Genomic DNA, 24251 nt, shown 5'->3' with positions numbered 1-24251 from the left:
AGGGCTTTAACAGGTGTGTGTAGTTTTTTTTTTTTTTGGGGGGGTGGGTTCTGGGAGCAGGGACTGGGAGGTAGCATCAGGTGGGGGCAGGCAGGGCCCTTGTCTCTTCCAAGGCCACAAAGCCAGCTAAGGACAGGGCTGGGCTGGCAGGTGCCTTCAATTCCTGGGGAGCTGGTGAGACAGCCCAGTGCTACACTGGGGGGGGGGGGGGGGTCTTGAGCACATGGAGCTTCCTTCTGCCTCCCCACAGGGCACCCTCCTCCCTGCCGCCGCCCCCCACCCCCGCATACTGGAAGGAGGGTCAGGCTCAGCCTGGGGAGTTAATCATTAGGGCTGGAAGGAGATAGCTGCCCCAGGGAGGCCCCTCCCTCTCAGCCCTGCTCCTCAGCGATAGCAAAGGTTAGGAGGCTCGCCTGGGGGGTGGAGAGCTGTCCGCACCCTCCCGTAGTCTCCTGGAGACCCCGGGTCAGGCGCTCCAGCATGGACTCCTCCAACGGGAGCCCCCAATGCCCCGCGCGAGGGGCCTGCCCAGTGTTCCTGGCCATGAGTGCAGGGACTGTCCGCTATACCCCGTCGTGCCTGGGTCCCAGACTGGAGAGGCTCGTGGGAGAGAAGGACTGGGCCACCGGCAGGTGAGCTGGGGCCGGGCAGGCAGGCAGGGAGGCCAGAAAGACAAGGAGCTCAAGGGAGCCCCGCCAGCCTCTGGTCGTCTTGTCCAATACCGGGCAGGGTGTGTAAACAGAATAGGGTCTGAGACACAGAGAGGGCAAGACACTTGTGCAGGATCACACAGTGGGCTGAGGACAGATTATGCCTGGGATCTGGGCCTGGGACCCCCAGAATGACAGTCTCCCCACTGTTTGTGGCCTCCAGCCATTGGTTTGTGACCAAGGCCATCAAGACAGAGATAGAACTTCATGGAGGGTGGGAGAGAGGTTAGAGGAAGACAGGGCATGGGGACAGAAGTGTACTTTTTTTTTCTTTCTATTTTATTGAATAGGACATAAATTGAGAGGGGAGGGAGAGATAGAAATGGAGAAAGATAGACATCTGCAGAACTGCTTCACTGCTTGTGAAGTGTTTCTCCTGGAATTGGGGACATGTGACTGGAACCTGGGGCCTTGAGCGTGGTAATATGTGTGCTTAATTGGGTTTGCCACCACCCAACCCCCAGAAATGCACCTTTTATTTCACCCTCTTTTTTTTTTTGCCTCCAGGGTTATTGTTGGGGCTCGGTGCCAGCACTACGAATCCACTGCTCCTGGAGACCATTTTTTCCTATTTTGTTGCCCTTGTTGTTGCCTCTGTTGTAGTTGTTATTGTTATTGTTGTTGCTGTTGTTGGATAGGACAGAGAGAAACCCAGAGAGAAGAGGAACACAGAGGGGGAGAGAAAGACAGACACCTGCAGACCTGCTTCACCGCTTGCGAAGCGACCCCCCTGCAGGTGGGGAGCTGGGGGCTTGAACCAGGATCTTTACACCGGTCCTTGTGTTTTGCACCATGTGTGCTTAACCTGATGTGCTACCATCCAGCCCTTATTTTGCCCTCTTGCCCACAGGCGCCAAGTAGCAAGCACCCCGGCTGCTCACAGCCCCTCAGGAAGCGGGTGGGAGCACCACAGCTTCTGGCTGTGTGACCCCAGGCAGGTGTCTTAACTTCTCTGAGCCCCTCCGCAGGGGTCGTGAGAGGAGTTAGGAAGTCTCAGGTAAACAGTGCTCAGGTGGTAAGGTATCTCTCCCTGGGGGGGAAAGCCGGTGTTTCCAGAGTGTCTGTCCTGAGCTGAGAACACCCCCTTAGACTAGCATCCCTGTACTCCACCCTGCTTATCTCACCAGTCTGGGTGCCAGGAGTGGCCCAGGGCCTATCTCCTGCCTGGTCTGTGAAGAAATTGATGGATAAGGAAGGGCTCTGTCTTGGGTGCAGTACACTCCCCCCCTCCACAACCCTTGCCCTAACATTTTGCAGAGTGAAGGTGTCTTGCTCAGGATTTATTTAGTGATGGATCCAGGTGTTCTGGGGCCAGATTCTGGGCTGGGCTGGTGGGAGGAATAGCCCAGAAGGAGCTAACCCTGCCCTTGAAAGCTGCTGCCATTCTGTGGAGTCAAGGGTGTGGGAGGTGTGTGTCCAGTGAAGGGGAAGGTCAGAAGGGGTGTCAGGGAGGGTTGCCCAAGCTGTATACTGCAAAAACATAAGTCTAGTGATCAAGGCAGGTAGGCAAACCAGCCCCTCAATGCCAAGTTCTGTCTGTGCCCACTAGGGCAGGAGCAGTTTTTTTTTTAAAAAAGATTTTATTTATTTATTGATGAGAAAGATAGGAGGAGAGAAAGAACCAGACATCACTCTGGTACATGTGCTGCCGGGGCTCGAACTCAGGACCTCACGCTTGAGAGTCCAGCACTTTATCCACTGCGCCACCTCCCAGACCACAGTTTTGTTTTGTTTTACCAGATCACTACTCAGCCCTGGCTTCTGGTGGTGCTGGGGACTGACCTGGGACACTGGAGCTTCAGGCAGGAAAGTCTTTTGCAGAATCGCTATGCAGTCTGTCTAGCCCTTGGCATACATTTTAGAAATATATATATTTGCCACCTGGGTTATCTTTGGGGCTCAGTGCCAGCATACAAACCCACTGCTCCTGCCTGCCATGTCATCCATTTTATTGGATAAGACAGAACTTGAGAGAGGAGTGAGGGAGACACCTGCAGACTTGCTTCATCATTTGTGAGATGACCCATCTGCTTATTTTACTGAGAGATACAGAAAGATAGAGATAGATATGAAAGATACCAATACCAGAGCCCTGCTCAACTCTGGCTTCTGGCGATGCTGGGGATTGAATCTGCGACCTCAGAGCTTCAGGTATGAGATTCTCTGCCTAACTATTATGCTATCTCTCCAGCCTTTGACATACATTTTAGTAAAAAAAAAAATTGTGGGAGTCAGGCTGTAGCACAGCGGGTTAAGCACAGGTGGTGCAAAGTGCAAGGACCGGCTTAAAGATCCCGGTTCTAGACCCCGGCTCCCCACCTGCAGGGGAGTAGCTTCACAGGTGGTGAAGCAGGTCTGCAGGTGTCTTTCTCTCCTCTTCTGTCTTCCCTTCCTCCCTCCATTTCTCTCTGTCCTATCCAACAACGACGACATCAATAACAACAACAATAAAACAACAAGGGCAACAAAAGGGAATAAATAAAATAAAAAATAAGTTTAAAAAATTTTGTTTATTTTAATGAGAGATACAGAGAAAGAGGGAGAGCAGGGCTGAGCCCTGTTCACCTCTGGCTTTTGGTGGTACTGGGGACTGAACCTGGAGCCCCAGGCATGAGAGTCTTTTACAGAACCACTGAGCTATTTCTCCCAGCTCAAAGCATTGTCTGTTTTAAACAGACATTTTCAAGGACATTCCCTTTAGCAAAATGTGCCCTGGGCCAAAGGCAGCACTGGAAGTGAAAATTCTGAAATGTTGTCCTCCAGCCCCCACCCATCACCCGCCCTCCAGGAGCAGGACAGAAGCGGTTGTTGGCCTGTTTATTCCTCTGGGTCCACAGCCCTGGTGTGGTCCTGAGATTGTGCTCAGAAGGAAGGGAGGGAGGAGGAAGGGGAGGAAGGAAGAAGGGAGGCACGAAAAACTCAAGTCCAAGGTCCTGACTGTGGTCAGGAGAGCAGTGTCCAAAGCTCTGGGAACATACAGATTGCGGGGGGGGGGGGGGGGGGGGGAGGGGGGAGGGCGAGAGGGGGAGGCGCCGCCCCCTTCTCTCCCGCAGGACCCGACACCGGGACCCGGCAGCCAGTGATGGCCTGTGGGGGGGAGGGGAGTGTCAACGTTGGTCTGCCATCCTGGGGGGTCACTCCCAGGAGCTGAGAAGCTGGGGGCCATGGTGTATCCTAGAGCAGGGGTCGTTCAGGCTGCGGAAAGGGGGGTGGTGCTGGCGGCCTCGTAGGGGTGGCTGAGCTGTCCCTCCTGCACACACCCTGGGATGCGGGGACCTGGGGGCGAGCTAGCCGGTCCGGCGTGGAGGGGCGGGGCGGGCACGTGTCCTCCGGCCACCCCTCCGCCACGTGACCCGCCCAGGGCAGGGGCGGGGCGGCCGGGCCCGGGTGCGAGCGGCGCCGGCGGGCTGCGGCGGGGACGCTGGGTGCAGGCATGTGGAGCGGGTAAGTCTCCTCTGGGACCCTAAGGCCGCCTCTTGGTGGGGGGCGGGGTTTCTGAGGGGGGGTCCCCACTGGGTCTGCAAGCCCATCGGGAGCGTTTTCCAGCACGGGGACCCTGGCAAACAGGGTTGTCCGGGATGGGCAGTACTGAAGTGTCCACTCCCACCCTCCTCCCAGCAAGTCCAGAGAGCAAGTGCGATGGGGCGAGGGGAGTGGGAACCTCGAGTCTGGGGGACACACTCAAAGCAGCCCCCCCCCCCCCCGAGACTGCTGACACCTTAGCAAATCATGCAGTTGGGAACTGGGGGTCGGGGGTTGGGTCTCTGCCAAGGTCACTGCGAGTTGACCAGCCTCGGGGGGGAGGGTAAGTGGGAGGGACCCCCGGGACCCCCCCCCCCCCCTTGCAGCTCGGAGTTGTTGGGAGGAGGGGTCAGTGTCGACTCTGGGTTCTGGACCAGTGACCTTAACATCCTGATCTGTTGGTGTAACCCCGACCCCCAGGTGGGGGGCTGGAGTTCTTGGGGGCGGGAGTCCCTGGCGGACGTGGTGAAGCCCCCCAGAGCGGATGGACCGAAGGTGTGGTCTCGCCTGGGAGTTGGATAAACACTTCCTCTTCCCGCTGAAAAGACCGGGTGGGGGACATGCTGCCAGAGGGGGTGGGGGCTGGGGGCTGTCTCAGTTAAGCACTGGCCCAAATGAGTTGGTCCCGCCCCGATGCCTCCCAAGCCAGCAAGCGCTGGGGGAGCCCCGAGATGGCTGGCGGTTTTCTGGTGGAAACTTTGCCAGATTCACCTGCTCGGCAGCACCTGGCAAGGCTGGGGGTGAGGGGAGTCATGGGGTGCCGGGGAAGGGGAAGGGGGACTTTGAAAGAGAGCATTTGAAGAGGATGGTGATGTCTTTGGAATTGCATGGAGGGAGGGAAAGAGACTAGGCTTGGAGAGAAATTTATCAGTTGTCAGCCTGGTTGGTAGCCAGGGAGGCAGGGAGACTGCGGCTGGTAGGGTGGGGTGGGAGGGAGTGTGTGCAGTCAGCTTGGTCTGGGTGAACTCTGTGACTCCCCCCACCCCCACTCCCAGAATTTGGGGCACCCAGGACCAACATGCCCCACTGAGTTGTTGGCTGTGTGACCTTGAGAGACTGGCCTTCCTTCTCTGGTCTTATGGAAGCTAAGCAATTTGTCGAATGAAGGGCCCAGGGGAGGGGTTCCCCGAGGGCATCCAGGTCAGAGCCAGAAGGGAGTCACCAGAAAGGGACAGACAGCAAACGGCCTGCCAGGTTTCTCCAGAGCTTTCCGAAAGACCATGGCTGCCAGCTGACCCTCAAATGCCCCCCCCCCGCCCCATAATGACTCACTCCTTGCCTGGCATGAGGATCCCAATGCCGCAGAGCACACAGTGGGCACTTTATACCCCCAGCTGCAGAGCGAGAGAGTCAAGAGGCAGCTCTGGGCACCTGCAGAGCAAGTTTGGGGCTGCCCCAAGTACCCCAGTATCTTTGGCAGCCTTCTCCTGCCACCCCACCCCCAACCCACAGATGAGAGGGACCCTGCTCCCTGGGTCCCTTGTCCAGGTCCCTGGCAGCTCATGAAGCCTGAGAGCGTGTGCAGACCGGGGACTCTGTGTCCTAGACGAGCAGGAGCTTGGAGTGACGTGACCTGAGAGTTGTCTCTGGTGACCGTCCCTGGGGAGGGGGGTCCCTGTGCCAGCCCAATCCCTGGACCCGGGGCTGCACCCCCAGGTGAGTGGCAGCTGGCAGGACTTGGTGACAGTCCTCCATGGGACTCCATAGCTCCCCCAAACCAGGCTGCTCCCCACCACTGTGGCTCCCCCTACTCCTGGTCTGGGGTTCCAGGCTTGCCTGTAGGTGATGGGGTGAAGGTAGCACTGAGGATACTTTTGCAGCTAACACAGTGCTGGACAGTGGAGACTCCGTCAGCACCTGGGTCCTGCACTTTAGCTCTGCCACTAAGTAGCCAAAGGAAGCCCTTGGTCTCAGTTCCCCCATCTGACACACAGGGCTGTGTTGTGCTGCCCAGGGATGAAATCCCCAGCCTCCTGGGTTTGAGTATGTGTGTGCCCAGGGATGGGGCTGTTGGAGGCTGTCTGCTCTTGAGCAGGTCACTTGCCTGCTCTGGGCACTGGCTGCCTGAGCGACTAAGGCGTCCTCTCTGTCACCTCCTCTGGGGAGTCCTCCATGATCTAACTGCTCATCTTGCCCACTTCAGCAGGTGTGCACAGCACAGATCACCTGCACAGGGCCTTAGGACCCCAAGGTGGAGGAAGGAAGCAAAGTGTCAGAGAAGGGGGCTCAGGACTGTCCTTGGAGAGGGCAGGTCCTTGATGGTGCAGTCTGTAAAGCTGAGAGGCACCCCCGCCCATGTCAAGTGCTCCCCAGAATTATGTTGGATGAAACTGGTCTTGAAGAGGCAGGTTTTCCTGGGGGTGCAGGGCTGTAGTCCCTGTCAGGCCTGGGGCAACGCTGGATGAAGCCTGGCCACCTGCTTCCATTCCTTCTGGTATCTTCTTCATTCCCCCACCACACCTGCTTCCACCCTTCTGGAATCTTCCAGGCCCACCTGCTCCCAGCCCAGTGTCATGTTTCTGTGCCCATGTATTAATATAACAATCCTGTCTAGTTCTTCTGGAATCTTCTCTAACCCGAAAGACCCCCCCCCACACACATACACACACACACACAACCAGTTCCTCCTTCCTGCCCTGATACCTCAGTTCTCCTTTCCTCTTCTCTGTGGGCTTAGTTCTTTTTTTTCTTTTTTAATTTTATTTATAAAATGGAAATATTGACAAGACCATAGAATAAGAGGGGTACAACTCCACACAGTTCCCACCACTAGAACTCCATATCCCATCCCATCCCTGGACAGCTTTCCTATTCTTTATCCCTCTGGGAGTGTGGACCCAGGGACATGATGGGGTGCAGAAGGTGGAAGGTCTGGCTTCTGTAATTGCTTCCCCGCTGAACATGGGTGTTGACAGGTCGATCCATATTCCCAGCCTATCTCTCTCTCTCTCTAGTGGGGCAGGGGTCTGGGGAAGTGGGGCTGCGGGACACACTGGTGGGGTCGTCTGCCCAGGGAAGTCTGGTTGGCATCATGGTAGCATCTGGAACCTGGTGTCTGAAAAACAGTTAAGATAGCCAAACAAATTGTTGACTAATGTGGGTTTAGTTCCATGAAGACAATACTGCACCTGATTTTCTCCCCCCTCAGCCTCAGCCCTCCTTCCACGATCCCCCCTTCACTCGGATCCCTTTATATCTGTGTCCCCTGCTGGCCCAGGGCCTGGCTGGCTTGTCCCTCAGCCTGGGGTGTCACCCTGACACTTGCACCTCTCAGACTTCCTCAAACCGCATGTGCATCCTGTTCCACTTCCCCGAAACCACCATTTACCCCTTTCTCTCCATCTTTGCCTCTGGGTGACAGGTCCCCTGACTGTCACTTGGGGTTCCTTCCCGCCATCCTGTCTGAGCCCCAGAACCTCATCGTTCCACCCAAGTGAGGGAGAGCAGCCCCTGCAGTGTAGTAGTGGTGGTGGGGGGGAGATATTCCTTGCTGACATCTGTGGCCATTAGAAGGGGGGGCGGCAGGGCTTGATGGGAGTGTGAGGACCCCCTTGGCTTCGGAGCTAAGGGTTTGCAGCCAGAAAAATAGCTAACCTGGATAGTGTGTTGCTTGTTCACACACCCGGCCCAGGAGGAAATCAGTGTTGGGGTCTCTTTCCTTCTCTACATCTCTGTCTAAAGAGAAAAGAAGGGAAATCAGGATGCAAAAAGTGCAAGGCCCGGCATAAGGATCCCGGTTCGAGCCCCCGGCTCCCCACATGCAGGGGAGTCGCTTCACCAGCAGTGAAGCAGGTCTGCAGGTGTCTATCTTTCTTTTTTTCTTTTTTTTTATTATCCCTTTTGTTGCCCTTGCTGTTTTTTATTGTTGTTGTAGTTGTTGTTATTGATGTTATCTTTGTTAGATAGGACAGAGAGAAATGGAGAGAGGAGGGGAAGACAGAGGGGGGAGAGAAAGATAAGATACTTGCAGATCTGCTTCACCGCTTGTGAAGTGACCCTCCTGCAGGTGGGGAGCCGGGGGCTCGAACCGGGATCCTTATGCTGGTCCCTGTGCTTCGCACAATGTGTGCTTAACCCGCTGTGCTACCACCCGACTCCTGTGTCTTTCCCCACTCTGTCTTCCCCATCTCCATTTCTCTCTGCCGTATCTAACAACAGCAGCAACAACAACAATGATGAACAAGGGCAACAAAAGGGAAAAATGGCCTCCAGGAGCAGTGGATTCATAGTGCAGGCATGGAGCCCCAGCAATAACCCCCGAGGCAAAATAAAAAGGGTAGTCAGTTCAGTGGAGCTAGAGCTTTGGCCTGTCTGCAGGCTGGCAGGAGGCTGGCACCTCTTCCTAGCATCCCAACTCTGCTCACACACTTCCAGACTGTTCCCAAGTGTATGGTGGGCTTTTCGGAGGGTCTCCTGTGTCCTGGCCCTGTTCCCCACAACCACCTTGGACAGGGCCTGCAGACTGGATGGCAGCCTCATGTGAGACCACACACACATACACCTTCAGCCCCTCTCCTGGGCACAGGCCTCTACCCTAGCTGGGTCCTCCTGGTCCTCCTGCAGGCGTGTGGCTGTCATTCCACATGGAAAGGGGACAGACACCCCACTGGCCATCTGGGACAGGGCTGGTGGGTCAGAGCTCTGAGTGACCCCACCCCTTGACTTTTCCTGGGGAAGTGACCCCTGGTGTGGCCTTTCCTGTGTGGCCTCCAGTGGGCTCCCGGCAGAGGCTGTGGGGACCCAAGCTTCTACTTGGCCAGCCACTTCCGGCCCCCTTATAGTGAGCTTTCACCTCTCTGGTTTTTGTCTGTTTGGGGGGTGTACCATTTCCCCTGTCTGGGTCTCTTTTTCATTCAGACAGACAGAGGGAGGAAGAGACACCACAGCCCCGGAGCTTCCTCTGTGGCACTGGGACTCAAACCTGGGTCACACACATGGCAAGGCATGCTCCCTACCTGGGTGAGCTGTCTCTTTTGGACCCTCACCTTCCCAGGTTTCCAGTGACTGGCCTGGGAGGCTGGGCCGTGTGGAAGTAAGGGACTGACCCTTGCGGCCTGGGACACTCCCTTTTTGCTGATATCCCCAGGCGTTTGGGGACAGAGGGTGATTTATATGTGTGTGTGTGTGGGGGGGGGGGTCCTCAGGTCTCATCTGCCCACCACAGGATCATCTACCCCACCACCTGTGAACTGAAGTGAGAGCCTGCCAGGGATGGGGTTGGGATTAAAGGGAGACAGCTGGCCACCCTCAACCCATGCCCAGGGGACGGGAAGAAGTAGCCCCCCCATCACACTGACAGCCTCCTCGTCTTAGTTATGGGCCCTCCAGTGAGGAGGGAGTGTCCATTGCAGAGGGAAAGCATGGGGGCTGGGAGGCTGGGACCTGGGATCCTACCATGAGCCCTCTGTCACCCCTCTGGAGACCCACCACCCCTGAGATGAGAGACCCTGCTCATCCGGTTGAAATGGGGAGCCTCTGAGATGAGGTGAACTTCCCTTGGAGTCTTGGGGGTTCAGCTGTGGGGGGCCCAGAGCCTGGGCAGGTCTGATTTTCTTTTTTTTTTTTTTTTTTTTTTTTGCGGGGGGATGTGTGTTGTCTATCTCCCCGTGCTGGATACTCCAGTGTCTTACTAGTAAATTCTATTTCAAATGTCTTATTTATTCACCTATTTTACCAGCTCCAGCACAAAGTGGTGCCAGGGATCGAACCGGCAGCCTCTGGGGCCACCAACCCACAAACCCGGTGTCTTACCAGGCCCAGGCCCAGCCAGTCTGCATACACACCACTTGATTTTTCCGCTTCTTAGCGCCCCCTGCAGGTGTGATGTGGGGTCACAGGCTGTCGTTTACACTCAAGGGGCTCCCTGCCTGGGACCCCTGCCAGTACCCACACTTCAGTTCCTCTCCTCTCCTCCTGGCTGGGTTCTTCCTCCTGGAGGAGGCTTCTTGACCAGAGATGCCAAGTCTGACTGGAATTGGGGCAGGTTACCCCAACACAGCCCGGGGCTGCCTCCTGCAGCCCTCCAGTCCTGAGTCAGCAACCTCGTCTGTCCCCCTTCCTCTCCCACCTCCTTGGCCCCCTGGCTGATGGCCTGTCATGCTGGCTACCCTGGGTGTGCCCTGCACCTGTCTGAGACTCGGTGTGGGCCAAGGTAATACTGTGGATGTCTGTTGGGCTAGCAGGGACAGAGCACTCCGCTAATGTCTGTCACTGCGTCTCCCCTGGGCCTCAGCTCCTCAGCTCAGCTTTTGCAGGGGCCCCTGGCAAAGGATGGTCAGCAGACAGGGCCGCTGGAAAGGTTAGGGGTGGACTCTCTGCCGGGTGCCCAGGGGATATTGAATCTGGAGGGAACGTGCCTCCTGACTCCCAACCCCAGTCCTCACTCTGGGCAGTGTGAGCTTTGCTGCTTCTCTGTCTGAGTCTGGGCACTGGGAGCCCCCTGCCCTCCTCTCCCCTGCTGTCATCAGTGGCCTGTTCCTGTCCACCCCCCACCCCCAGCCCTGCGGCTCAGAAGCTGCTGGCTCAGGAGCTGCTTTTGCTGACTGAGCGAGTCTAGAGGTGCTGTCTTGGCACAAACCCCACACCCCCTTCCCCAGGCAGTGACAGGGTGTGGGGTGGGGGGTGTGGGAGGGGACAGGGCTGTGGTCTCAGCAGCAGAGCCGGAGCGGGAAGTGGCTGCCTGGCCTGTGTTGGCTGAATCTCCTGGCTCAGCCCTGCCCACCCCATCTGGCCATTCCCTCCCACCTCCCTGCACGGAGTAGAATCTGTGTGGGCTTTGTGTGAATGGTTAAGGGGGGACAGCACACGTGAAAGGCTTCAGACACATGTGAACACTCGGGGACCCCAGAGGTAGGACCTTGGGGACTGTCCCCACTTTATAATTCTCAGCACTGAGGCATCTTCAGTCATCGGTTGGACAGCTTATTGTGTGTTGCTGGGGGGCACCTAGCATATGCTGCTCACCTACTGTGTGCTGGGCAGCTGACCTACTATGTGCATGCTGCTTATTGAGTGTAGGGCACCCCCTGTGTGCCTCTGGGTGCTGATCACCCACTGTGGGCTAGGCAGCTCCCTTCTGCTGACCACCTAAAGTGTGCAGGGTGGTTCCTTTTACTGGTCACCTACTGTGTGCTTCCTGGGTGCTGCACACATGCTGTGTATTGGGTACCCACTGTGTGCCGATCCTCTACTGTGTTCTAGGATTTCCTTTATGCTGCCCACCGACTATATGCTGGGCACCTACTATGTTCTGTAAGCTGGATATGTACAGTGTTGGTCACCCACTATGTGCATCTGGGTGCTGACCACCCACCGTGTTCTAGGCAACTCGCTTACGCTGACACCTATTGTGTGCCGGTGATTGCTTTATGCTGGCCACATACTGTGTGCTGATTCTGCTGGCTACTTACTGTGTGCTGGGCAGCTCTTTGTACCAGCCACAGACTGTGTGTTGGGAGCCCGTTGTGTGATGGACAGGCCGTTATGCTGACCACCTGCTTGCACACATGTGCTGGGTGCCTGCACACCTACTGTGTGCTCAACACAGCCCTAGATCCTGGAGACGGTGGCAGGGATAAGCGAGTCCTGTCCTTGCACATGAGGGCTGCTGCCTGGGCCCACTGTCCCCGAGAGGGCCCTGCCTGTCAAGAGCCTCGCAGGTGCTGTCCCTGCAATCCTACCAGGAGGCCCAGAGGCCCAGAGGGGCTGCTGTGTCAGGTCTCACACCCCACCTGTGTCTGCTGTTTGCCCCGCAGCCACCCCCAGCCGGAAGAGGCCCCACCGTCCCCTCTCACAGCCACCCCCTGGAAGAACACCGGGCCCTGCAGGAGCCAGCGGGAGGCGCCTGGAGGCCTGGCAGAGAGCCAAGCGGCGGAGGAAGCGGGAGACGAGCCCCTGGTGGCCCCCCAGCTGGACATGGCGCGCCTGCGCAGCTCCTCCATGGAGATCCGCGAGAAGGGCTCGGAGTTCCTGAAGGAGGAGCTGCGCAAAGCACAGACGGTGGGCAAGGGGCGCCCACCATGCACCTGCCAATCCACTGCGTAGGGCTCGACTCCCTCTGCGGGGTGTGCGCAGGCGCAGACAGACAGGCCTTCCAGAAGGTCCCGGGGCTGGCTCGGAGGGAGACGCATTTTAACAAGCATGAGCCGCTGGGCTGGAACCCCGGCTCCACATGAGAGGAACACACACAGGACAGGGACCAGAAGATGGCTCAGCTGGTTAGTGCACGCTTTATCATGCACGTGGACCTGGGTTTGAGCCCCGAGTACCGCAGGAAACTCCAGACATAGTGGAGCAGTGCTGCAATCAATCTCCTTCTCTCTCTCTCTCTCTCTCTCCTGATATGAGAAGGCAAGGAGAAAAAAACAGAAAAGTCTGCCAGGAGGGAGTCGGGCCGTAGCGCAGCGGGTTAAGCGCAGGTGGCGCAAAGCACAAGGACCGACGTAAGGATCCCGGTTCGAGTTCCCAGCTCCCCACCTACAGGGGAGTTGCTTTACAAGTGGTGAAGCAGGTCTGCAGGTGTCTATCTTTTTCTCCCCCCTGTCTTCCCCTCCTCTCTCCACTTCTCTCTGTCTTATCCAACAATGAAGACAGCAATAACAACAGTAATAACTACAACAATAAAAAAACAAGGGCAACAAAAAGGAATAAATAAAAAGTATTAAAAGAAAAAGTCTGCCAGGAGCAGTGGACTCATACTGCGATTTGGAGAGCCAAGCAATAATAAGTACCGAGAGGTGGCACAGTGGATAAAGCATTGGACTTTGTAGCACAAGGTCCTTAGTTTGATTCCCAATAGCCCATGTGCCACTGGCATTCTCTCTCTCTCTCATCAATAAATAAAACAAAGGGGGCCGGGTGGTGGCGCACCTGGTTGAGTGCACATGTTACAGTGCGCAAGGACCCAGGTTCGAGCCCCCAGTCCCCACCTGCAGGGGGAAAGCTTTGCAAGTGGTGAAGCAGTGCTGCAGGTGTCTCTTTGTCACTCTCTCTCTATCACCCCCTCCCTTTCTATTTCTGGCTGTCTCTATCCAATAAATAAAACTAATAAAAAATTTAAAATAAATAAGCAAAATCTTTAAACACACGCACACACTCACACAAGTCAGATCTTCAGGGATGGAGCACTGCTTTGTGCTCTAACTCGCACACTCTTGTTTCTCATTAAAATGATATTGGGGGCGCTGAGTGGTGTTTCACCTCCTTAAGTGTGCACATTACCATGTGTAAGCACCTGAGTTCAAACTGCCGTCCCCACCTGCAGAGGGGAAGCTTCACTAGCGGTAGAGCAGTGCCACAAGTGTCTTGTCTGTCTGTCTCCTGCTCTCTGCCTTCCCTTACCCTCTCCACTTCTCTCCGTCTCTATCTAAAACAAATAACTAAAATAAGGCTTGAAATGGCATTTAGAAGTCTAGGCTTCCCTACAAAGACCTGTCCTGAGCTCTGACGGGCTGGCAGCTGGAGTCAGACCCCTACTCAGAGCTTGATGGAAAAGGTGATGGAGGGGGCTGGGCAGCGGCTCACCTGGTTAAGTACACACATCACCCACGCTCAGGGACCCGGGGTTTGAGCCCCTGACCCCTACCTGCAAGGCGTAGGCTTAACGGGCAGTGAAGAAGTGCTGCAGGTGTCTCTCCCTCTCTATCTCCCCCTCCTCTTTCAGTTTCTTTCTGTCCTACCCAATAAAATGGAAGGAAGAAAATAAAAGAAAGGCTACCAGCACCACTGGATTTGTAGTGTTGGCACTGAGCCCCAGCAATAACCCTGGCGACAGTGAGAAAGACAGAGTGATGGGGGAAGTAAACTCAGGATCCACAGCCCTCCCCTCCGCCTTCCTCTCCTCCCCTTGTCAGATGCCCCAGGTCTGGTGCCACCCCTCCCCCAGGGGCTAACGGCCACCCTCACCCCCCACCCCCACCCCCACCCAGGAGCTGAAACTGAAGGATGAGGAGTGTGAGCGGCTATGCAGGGTGCGGGAGCAGCTGGAGCGTGAGCTGGAGGAGCTGACGGCCAGCCTTTTCGAGGTTCGCCTGCCACCAGGGGGTGGGGGCGGCTGCACAGTGTCCCCCCCAGTGTGGCCCCTCACTTATGCAACGTCTGTGCTCTCACAGGAAGCCCACAAGATGGTGCGAGAAGCCAACGTGAAACAGGCGGCCTCAGAAAAGCAGCTGAAGGAGGCGTGGGGCAAGGTGAGGGGGCCCCTGCCTGCCTGCACCCCAGAACCTGGTGGACTCTCACAGCGCCCGGTGGGGCAGCAGGGACGGGCACGGTGACAGCTTGCGAGGAGGGGACGGAGGTGTCTAAGACCATAGAACTGACACACCCGGGGACCCCAGTCTTGGTCTTGCTCCAGCTGTCATGAGCCCTTTCTGGAGGTGGGGAGGGGTGGGCGTATCCTCAAGCTATGCGGGAAACATGCAGGGAGCTTAAACAGGAGGGAGGGCTAGACTGTTCCAGGCTCCTGTGAGGTTCCCCCCCACACACAAATGGGGGTCCCTGTTTCCCTATCTGTAAGGGGGGGCATGTGCACCCACCATGAAGGGTGCCAGCCACTGCTGAGAGGGATTGGGTGCCAGGCGTCCTGAGCCCTGGGATGAAGTCTCCCCCCTCCCCACGCCCCCTCAGATCGACATGCTGCAGGCAGAGGTGACCGCCCTGAAGACGCTGGTCATCACGTCCACACCCGCCTCCCCCAACCGTGAGCTCCACCCACAGCTGCTGAGCCCCAGCAAGGCTGGGCCCCGCAAGGGCCACACGCGTCACAAGAGCAGCAGCAGCGCCCTCTGCCCTGCCTTGTGCCCGGCCGCCGGGCACCTCCTCCCCACAGACAAGGAGGGCCGAGAGGTGAGGGATGAACACAGCAGAAATGGGGGTGGGGAGACCCAGGGTATCCAGCTGAGATCCTCCCCTCTCCCCCGTGCCACCGTCTCTGGACCAGAGCCCTGGGCTGGTTTCTGGAGATAGAAACTTGTGTGTGTCGTCCCCCCGCCAGTTTTTGGGTGTATCTTCTGGGGGGACCCTACCCAGCCCCTCGTGTCATGGGAGGTGCTCTTAGCACTCAAAGGCCCAACTCTTGCCACATGTGCTCCCTTCACCTACAGAAACCACTGCTGGGTCTTGGGTGCCAGGGCTGGGAGGTCCCAGAGGACCTGGTGACAGCTCTGGGTGGGCGCATTCTCAGTGCCCCCTGGTGGGGATGCTGGAAGAGCAGGCTAGTCACTGGTGGTAGTGGTGTCCTGCTCACCCCTCCCCCCCCCGTGGGGGGGCTTTGGACAAATGAGGCCACCTGTCTGTTAGTCCCCCGGTTTCCTCAGGTGGTGCACAGGGCCTTCCGAGAAGGGTGTCGTGAGAGCTGTGGTGGAGTCCAACTTCCTGGGGGGGTGTCTCTGAGCCTGGGGGTCCCCACATTCCTGCCCACTACTTCCAGGCTGCTTGGCCTGACTCTCAGCCGCTCTGGATCACCCTATTTCTGACTGGACTCTGATCGTCCTTCCTCCCGTCTTTGTCTCTGCACCTCCCCCTTCTCCCCCCATCCCTGCCAGCCCGGGCCCCCCCTGCTCCTGTCCTTGCTCCTCTGTGTGGTCCCCAGCAGGGCCGCTCACCTCACCTACGAGCCAGCTTGGCAGCTCCCACTCGGGGAGCCACCCAGGGTCCCCACATCCTCCACCTCCCTCTCCTTATTCCAACAGGTAATGGTTCCCGTTGGGGCCCATCACCCCCACGCCTGCTCGCAGCCCCCCACATTCTGCATGCACCCCAGGGCAGTTGGTTAACTGCCTCTCTAGAGTGACCACCCACTCTGCTGTGGGAGCCATGTGCCCAGGACACGTGTGGCCAGGGGTGCCGGCACGGCTTGGGGTACCTGTGTGTGCCCGGGATACTCATTCGTGCATGGGACACCTGTACCTGCATGGATCGGGGTGCCTGTGTGCCTTGGTCACCTGCATGTAGCCCTGGTTCAGCTGTGTCTCCCGACTAGCTGTCTGCACCTGTGACTCATGTTTGTGACCGAGCTCTTGTGTGCCTGAGGTCCTTGTGTGGCCCTGGGACAGCTGTGTGTGCCTGCGTGTGTCAGGGCTACCATCATGACCTGGGGGTACCTGTGTGACCTAGCGACCCACGTGGCCTAGCCTACCTGTTTGTACCCAGAGTGCTTGAGCATTTCTGGGGGACTTGCATGCCTTGGGGTACTCTGTGTCCTTGGGGGTACCTGTGTGTGCTGGGGCACCTCTGTGTACTTGGGTCCCTGCTGTACCTGCAGCCCCTCAGGTGTCCCTAGGCCTCACCTCTACCTCTGGGTGAGATTCGGGGTGGGGGGGGTGTCTAGAGGCTTTGGGGTCACTGAAGGCCTAGCAGCTCTTGAGTGCTGAGCTCCTGCTGTGGAGGATGAAGGGGCTTCTAGGACCCCAGCTTCCCTGCAGGGCCAGAGGGCTGACGGGCTGACCTGACGGGCCGGGCCAGCCTCCCCCGACTGCTCCCCATCTCTGCAGGCCCTTGTGCTCTGACCCTCACTCCCTCCCCCCACCTCTCCCAGGTGGACACAATCCTGTTTGCTGAGTTCCAGGCCTGGCGGGAGTCACCCATGCTGGACAAGACGTCGCCCTTCTTGGACCGCGTGTACCGTGAGGATGTGGGGCCCTGCCTGGACTTCACCATGCATGAGGTGAGGGGAGCCGCCGTGGGACGAAGCCGTTGTGGATGATGGTCCCCCTTCACCCCACTCACTACCGCCTGCACTGCTGTAGCTCTCGGCGCTGGTGCGGGCGGCCGTGGAGGACAACACGCTCACCATCGAGCCTGTGGCCATGCAGACCCTGCCTACCATGAGGGTGACAGCGCTGGACCCAGCTAGCACCCAGTGAGCCAGCCCCCTGGTCCTGCTGTGTGGGTGCCCAGGGCAGAGGGGGCAGAGCTGAAGGGTGACTAGCAGGTGGCCAGGGACAGCCTTTGAGGGAAGGAGGGAGGCAGCAGAATCGGGGTGTTGGTAGGGCCACCCTCTGTAGACAGAGGCCTGGGACCTCCAGGGGGCAGTGGGGGTCAGGGGAGCCTGACTGCAGCTTGGAGAAGGAAGGGGACAGAGACAAGCCCAGAGGGTCAGAAGGAGAGGGGACCCAGGGACAGAACCTGAGAAGAGACTCCTGTTTACTTGGGGGACTAGGGCCTGGGTCTGAGACCCCCCTCCCCCCCACTAAAGCAATGGGGGTATTTTGAGGAACGGACACACCTAACATAAGGTAGACCAGGCTCTCCTGCCTCACACAGGTGAGGTGAGGTGATGGGTGAGAGCTGGGGTCCAGCTAAGGTTCAGGGTCAAGTTCAGGGACGGCTGTCCTTCCAGCCCCATGTCTCTACCTACCCCATCCCACACCCTCATGAACTGGGCGTGTGACTCCCCACTCCAGTCAGTCCCAAGGTCCCTCTGCTTCTCCCCAGCACTTGCGCCCTCAGCGGACTGGCCCGCACCTGCCGTCACCGCATCCGGCTGGGGGACTCTGAGAGCCACTACTACATCTCCCCGTCCTCCCGGGCCAGGGTAAGTCAGCTAGCACAAGTGTCCCCTGAGGCCAGTCTGGGGGGAGGTGGGGAGAGGGCACGGTTCCATCTACAGAGCAAGTGCACAGACCCAGAGAGGTGCAGACACAGCCAGGGGCCACACAGGCTGTACCACGTTACCATGAGCTCAGTGACCCACCTCTTCCTCCCAGGCTCCCCGGGCCTGGCTTAGCCACGTCCTCTCTGGGGTCCTCTCCTGGGCTCTGCCTTCTGTGACCCGGGTTCCCTAACATTCTTCTAGAGCTGTGGGTGGGATTTGCTTCTTTGTGGTTCATGGACTTCCTGTTCTTTGTTTGTTGAGATGTAATCACAGGTGTGACGCCCTGCTAGTGTGTCCTTGTGTATGACCAGTCTAGGGAGAGGCACGGGGTTCATGTTAAAACTCCAGGCTCTCTGGTGGTAGGAATCATATGGAGTTGTACCCCTCTTATCCTACGATTTTGGTCAGTGTTTCCTTTTTATAAATAAAATTTTTTTTAATTAAAAAAAAATAAAACGAAAAAACTCCAGGCTCTCAGCTCCAGCTCACACCATAGTCCTAGGCTGTTTAGAGCAATTATCTTTATTTATTTTACTTTTTGTTATTTGTTTATTTTATTTATCTTATCTCTTTATTGGGCAGGGAGATTAATGGTTTACAGTACAGTTCTGGATACATGGATAAAGTTTTCTTTTTTCTTTTTGTTTTACTTAATTGGATATATAAAGAGAAATCAAGAGGGAAAGGGAGGGAGAGGAGAGAGAGAGAGACACCTGCAGCATCTCTTGTGAAGCCCTCTCCCACGAAGGTGGGGATCAGGAGCTTGAACCCTGGTCCTTGCACATCGTAATGTTACACTTATTTAGTGGTATGTTCCACCGCGTGGCCCCATGGGTAAATCTTTCTCATCTCACCATGATAGGTGTCTGCAAAACCCTCTCACCCCAAACTCAGGTTCTTTTCTGTTGTCATGCACCAGGACCCTAAGCCCCCACCCCAGCCTGCTCCTTTCACTCCTTCCCCAGAGTCCTTTGCTTTGGTGCAATAGTTAATAATTTATTCCCACCTGCAGGGGAGTCACCTCACAAGTGGTGAAGCAGGTCTGCAGGTGTCTATCTTTCTCTCCCCCTCTCTGTCTTCCCCTCCTCTCTCCATTTCTCTCTGTCCTACCCAACAATGGTGACATCAACAACAACAATAATAACTACAACAAAAATGATAAAAAAAAAAAAAAGGGCAATATTATTACCACCAGGGTTATCACTGGGGCTCAGTGCCTGCAAAAGGAATGAATCCATCACTCCCAGTGGCCATTTTTCCCCTAGTTTTTTTTTCTTTCTTTCTTGTATTTTGATAAGACACAGAGAAACAGAGAGGAGGGGAGAGAAAGAGACACCTGCAGACCTGCTCCACCGCTCATGAAGCTTCCATTCCGCAAGCGGGGACCAAGGGCTTGAACCTGGGTAACGTGTGTGCTTAACTCAGTATGCCACCGCCTGACCCCAATTGTTTATTTCCTATGAAGCAGGTTTTGAGGAGGGGTAAGAGAGAGAGAAAGAGGGAGGGAAAGGCCGGCCGGCCAGAGCACCACTGTGGTATAGTCAGCTCCAGGGACTCAACCTAAGCCTCAAGCACGCCAGTCCTGCACTCTCCCAGCTGAGCTGTCTCCCCAGCCCAGCCCCGTTGTAAGGAACAAACAAAACTGTGTTTGGAAATCTCCCAAAGGAGCGACAACTGCACTGTAAACGATCAACCTCTCAATAAAAAAGGGGGGGCCAGGCAGTGGTGCACGTGGCTAAGTGCACACACTACCATGCATGAGAGACTCGGGTTTGAGCCCCTGCTCCCCACCTGTAGGTGGGAAGCTTTACAAGAGGCGAAGCAGGGCTTCAAGTGTCTCTCTGTCTCTCTCCTTTTCTGTCCTCTCCACTTTCAATTTCTCTTTGTTCTATCAAATAAAAAAATCGGGGGGGGGGGGGGAGGTGGGAGGGGTAGATAGCATAATGGTTATGCAAAGACACATTCATGCCTGAGGCTCCGAAGTTCCAGGTTCAATCTCCTCCACCACCATAAACCAGAGCTGATCAGTGCTCTGGTAAAAAGGAAAAGGAAGGAAGGAAGGAAGGAAGGAAGGAAGGAAGGAAGGAAGGGAGAAAGGGAAAGAAATTTCCAAAGCCTAGTTTACCAGAAACACAGTGTATGTGTGGACCCTCTCTGAAGAGCCACCCTCTCCCCATTAGAACTTACTAGAGGGAGTCGGGCTGTAGCGCAGCGGGTTAAGCGCAGGTGGCGCAAAGTACAAGGACCAGTATAAGGATCACGGTTCAAGCCCTGGCTCCCCACCTGCAGGGGAGTGGCTTCACAGGCGGTGAAGCAGGTCTGCAGGTGTCTATCTTTCTCTCCCCCTCTCTGTCTTCCCCTCCTCTCTCCGTTTCTCTCTGTCCTATCCAACAACGACGACAACAACAATAATAACTACAACAATAAAACAACAAGGGCAACAAAAGGGAATAAATAAATAAAATAAAATATTTTAAAAAATAAATAAATAAATAAAAAATAAAAAATAAAAAAAAAAAAAAGAACTTACTAGAGGGAGTCGAGCGGTTGCACAGCGTTAAGCACACATGGCGCAAAGCACAAGGATCAGCATAAGGATCCCGGTTGGAGCCTCCGGCTCCCCACCTGCAGGGGAGTCACTTCACAGGCAGTGAAACAGGTCTGCAGGTGTCTATCTTTCTCTCCCCCCTCTGTCTTCCCCTCCCCTCTCAATTTCTCTCTGTCCTATCAAACAACAACGACAACAATAGTAACAATAACACTGATAAACAACAAGGGCAACAAAAGGGAAAAAAATGGCCCCCATGAGCGGTAGATTCGTGGTGCAGGCACCGAGCCCCAGCGATAACCCTGGAGGCAAAACAAAGAAACAGACAAAAAACTTACTAGAGATTCCTGGGAGGTGGGGCCAAAGTGGACAGTCTCGGCTCCCCCACCCCCGCCCCCCATCACCTGGCAGCCAGTGATAGAGCCAGGACTATTTCCATGGAGCCTTTGACCATGGTGCACTGGCGACCCCCCAGGCCCCCCAACATGGTGCTCTGAGCTGCAGCACATAGGAACCTGCAGCTTAGGAAAGAGAAGGGTCCCCCAGAGTCCACACTGCCACCTGCACCTGCACCCAGAGCACCCGCCACCTGCAAGGTGTCCCCTGTGTGTTCGGGCCTCAGCAGTGGTGCCCCTCCCTGCAGCTTCCGCTGCCCCCCAGCCTTGCATACGCAGTCCCTGTCCCAGACTGCCCCCACCCCCGTCTTGGGCACGGTCCCCTGTAGCAGGGCCTAAGCCAGGGATTATATGCAGCTCACAGATGCCAGCCGAAAGAGGGGCAGGCACGAGACGAGCTGCCTCGGGGAAGATTCTGGGCAGCACTCTGGCCCAGGAGCTGACCTTTGCACCCCCACTCCATCCCGCCCTTGGCTGGGGACTACAGGGTTTGGGGGTGCTGAAGGACGCCTTTGAGCCTTTACCAGCAAGCATCCCCAGCAGCAGGGCGGCATGTCATGGGCAGACAGGTTTTGTGCCAGGGCCCAGATCTGAACCCCCGCAGGGCCCAGCCTACCCTGATGTTGTGGGGGAAAGTGCCCCCCACACACAGCGTGAGGGCTGGTGGGTCACCCCCTCTCTGCTTCTGTCCACAGATCACAGCTGTGTGCAACTTCTTCACCTATATTCGCTACATCCAGCAGGGCCTGGTGCGGCAGGATGGTGAGTGCACCCTGCTGCCGCTGGGGGGTGGATGCCCACGGTGTTGGGTGTTGGGTCAGCCTGGGACTTTGCTGCCCTCCACCACCACCCCAGGGCCAAGACAGGACTGTGGGGCCAAGGCAGCAGGGGAGCCAGGGTCCTGAGCCTCCCAGCGCAAAATTATGTGGAAAAGTCAAACTCGGCCTTTCAGGAAAGCAGTGCTAACATCCAAGTGGGGGTGCTTCCCCCCCAGGCTGTGGGGCCTCTGGGCTCAGGCCCTGTGGCCGCCCTGCCCTGGACATCCCTGTGTGATGGGGGCTTTCCCTGTGTGCCTCCCCCCATCCATCTGAGGCTCCTGTAGCAGGCTCTGTCCCCCAGGAGTCTTCCCTATCGGCTCTGCAGCTGGGCCTGCCCTTCCTGATCTGGGGGCCACATCCCCCCTAAGGCCATGCAGAGCTCCGAGGCCATGGCATCTGGAAGTATTTAAAGTGTGAGATCATGTGAACACGCTTGCCTGTGTCAGTCTGGGGTGGGGGTGTCTCCTCGACTAACCAGGCCTCTCAGTGAAGCAGCCACTTGCTGAAGTCGACCATCCTGGGGTGCTTGGGGTGCCTTGCCCCATGCTGGGAGGGGCTTCTGTGCGGGTGACCTTGAGCCGGCACCAAGTGCCCCCTCTCTGCCCGCAGTGGAGCCCATGTTCTGGGAGATCAGCCGGCTGCGGAGGGAGATGTCTCTGGCCAAGCTGGGCTTCTTCCCCCAGGAGGCCTAACTTGGGGCCGACACCTGCCCACCATGGACAGACAGACAGGAAGCCAGGATCCTAGGGCCAGCGGACACCCAGCCAGGCCACGGAGGCCGCTCGAGCCAGACACCCATCATGAGATCTCAGAAGGGAGGCTGCCGTGCTCGCCGGCTCAGTGACACTGCAGCACCAGGAGGCCATTGGGAACGCACCCCAGAGCATTCAGGCACTCAGCTGTCTGCACCCTTGGTGGGAGATCCTGGGCCTGTCAGCAGCATCCTCCGGTCCTGGGGTGGCTACCTGTAGGTGCCTTGTTGCTACAGAAAGGGATTGTACCTGGTGACCATTTCTCTAGGGTGTGTGTCCCTCCCACAATGCCCCCCCCAAGCCTTGGACTACCATCACCCCTCCCACAATGCCCCCCCAAGCCTTGGACTACCATCACCCCTCCCACAATGCCCCCCCAAGCCTTGGACTACTATCACCCCCTGGGGCACTAGGATGAACCCAGCGGGCAGTGAGGCTGGAGGGCCTGGCAGGGCAGCTGCCATTCTCGCCCGTGCCAGTCCAGGGAACTGTACTCTCATCACCTCTGGAAGGACAGGACTCTCGCCCCCCCCCCCCCCCCATCAGATAAAGCTCAGTCTGATCTGATGATGGAGGTGGACCTTTGCCAGGCCCTACACCCAGGACCGGGGTGAGGCAGGCCCCTCCTCACCACTCCCAGCCCACAGGGACGGGGGTCCGGCCTGGATACATCCCTCACCACGTCTGATCGCCTCCTCTGAGTGGAATGTAACGTGATCTCTCTCTAATAAAGGGCAGCTTTGTTGGTGGAGACTGGGCAGCCATGCGCCCTCACTCCTGCGTCCCGGGGCCCAGGGCCAAGGCTTGGGCATCCACCCGAAGGAATGAAACCAAATCCACCTCGTGCTGGAGATTAAGCCCAAATCCCACAGGAGTAGCGGTGGCTAGCATCCCTGGAGCCTGCCCTGGATTCTGTAGGGCTGTGGGTTGCAAGGGACGAGGCCAGTGGCTTCCTGACCACGGGAGTGGGGCCTGGGCATTGCCTCTGCCAGTCTCCTTGCCTGGGGCAAAGAAAGCCTGAGGCTCAGAATCACAAAGCACAGAGGCTATCAGGTGGATTAGTGAGGTCTGCCTGTGGCTGTGGCAGGGACTTTCTCAGCCCAGGTCTTGTATCTACATATTTTTTTTCTCATGCTTGTGCAATCCCATTGCTCCAGGGCCAACTTTTCCACTCTTCCTATTTCAGATGAAATAAAGGGAGGTGTGTGCTGGCGAGACAGAATAATGGTTATACAAAAACATTCCCATGCCTGAGGTTCTGAGGTCTCAGGTTCGATCCCCCCAGCACCACCATGAGCTAGAGTTGAGCAGTGCTCTGGTCAGCCTCTCTATATCTTTCTCTTTGTATCTCTTTTTCATTAAAAATAAATAATGTTTAAGTTTTTTGAAGATTTTATTTATTTACTAATGATAAAGATAGGAGGAGAGATGTCGTCCGGGAGGCGGCACAGTGGATAAAACACTGGATTCTCAACCATGAGGTCCTGAGTTCAATCCCCAGCAGCACATGTACAAGAGTGATGTCTGGTTCTTTCTCTCTTATCTTTCTCATGAGTAAATAAACTCTTTAAAAAAAAAAAAAAGATAGGAGGAGAGGAGAGAAAGAGAACCAGACATCACTCTGGTACATGTGCTGCCGGGGATTGAACTCTGGACCTCATGCTTGAGAGTCCCAATGCTTTATCCACTGTGCCATCTCCTGGACCACATAAATAATTTAAAAAGAGGGGCAGGGGTAGACAGCATGATGGTTCTGAAAGAAATTTTTATGCGTGAGGCGCCAAAGTCCCAGGTTCAGTCCTGGGTTCAGTCCCCCGCACCACCATAAGCCAGAGCTGAGCAGTGCTGTGGTTAAAAGAAGGGGGAGAGAGAGAGACAACACAGCACACCTTCACCATCCATGGAGCTACCCCTG

At 56.6% G+C, this 24251-nt stretch overlaps 1 protein-coding gene across 3 annotated transcripts; it reads left to right on the top strand.

Moving 5' to 3' along the window:
- Positions 1-465: 465 nt before the first annotated feature.
- Positions 466-23719, top strand: RAB3IL1 (RAB3A interacting protein like 1). 3 transcript variants are annotated; one of them, XM_060184482.1, is made up of 11 exons: positions 3954-4154; positions 11987-12230; positions 14159-14254; positions 14342-14419; positions 14856-15074; positions 15773-15919; positions 16765-16893; positions 16976-17088; positions 17664-17763; positions 21462-21528; positions 22194-23719. In XM_060184482.1, exons 1-11 carry the CDS (start codon positions 4144-4146, stop codon positions 22274-22276), a joined length of 1287 nt encoding a protein of 428 aa, XP_060040465.1. In that variant the 5' UTR covers positions 3954-4143; the 3' UTR covers positions 22277-23719. The 3 variants fall into 3 exon arrangements, with proteins under 3 accessions (XP_007526396.1, XP_060040465.1, XP_007526395.1); XM_007526333.3 differs by lacking the exon at positions 15773-15919 and having other exon boundaries at positions 4001-4154; XM_007526334.3 differs by lacking the exons at positions 3954-4154; positions 14856-15074; positions 15773-15919 and adding an exon at positions 466-632.
- The last annotated feature ends 532 nt before the right edge of the window (positions 23720-24251 follow it).

Source organism: Erinaceus europaeus, unplaced genomic scaffold (assembly GCF_950295315.1).
Source record: "Erinaceus europaeus unplaced genomic scaffold, mEriEur2.1 scaffold_265, whole genome shotgun sequence".
NCBI classification, from domain to species: domain Eukaryota; kingdom Metazoa; phylum Chordata; class Mammalia; order Eulipotyphla; family Erinaceidae; genus Erinaceus; species Erinaceus europaeus.
The sequence above is the reverse complement of the archived record's forward strand: the minus strand, read 5'-3'. Positions and strand labels throughout refer to the sequence as shown.

Coding starts and splice junctions, on each gene's coding strand:
- RAB3IL1 (XM_060184482.1), top strand. Junction 15,920..16,764: donor CCCTCTCCTTATTCCAACAG/GTAATGGTTCCC, acceptor CACCTCTCCCAG/GTGGACACAATCCTGTTTGC. Junction 17,089..17,663: donor CTGGACCCAGCTAGCACCCA/GTGAGCCAGCCC, acceptor GCTTCTCCCCAG/CACTTGCGCCCTCAGCGGAC.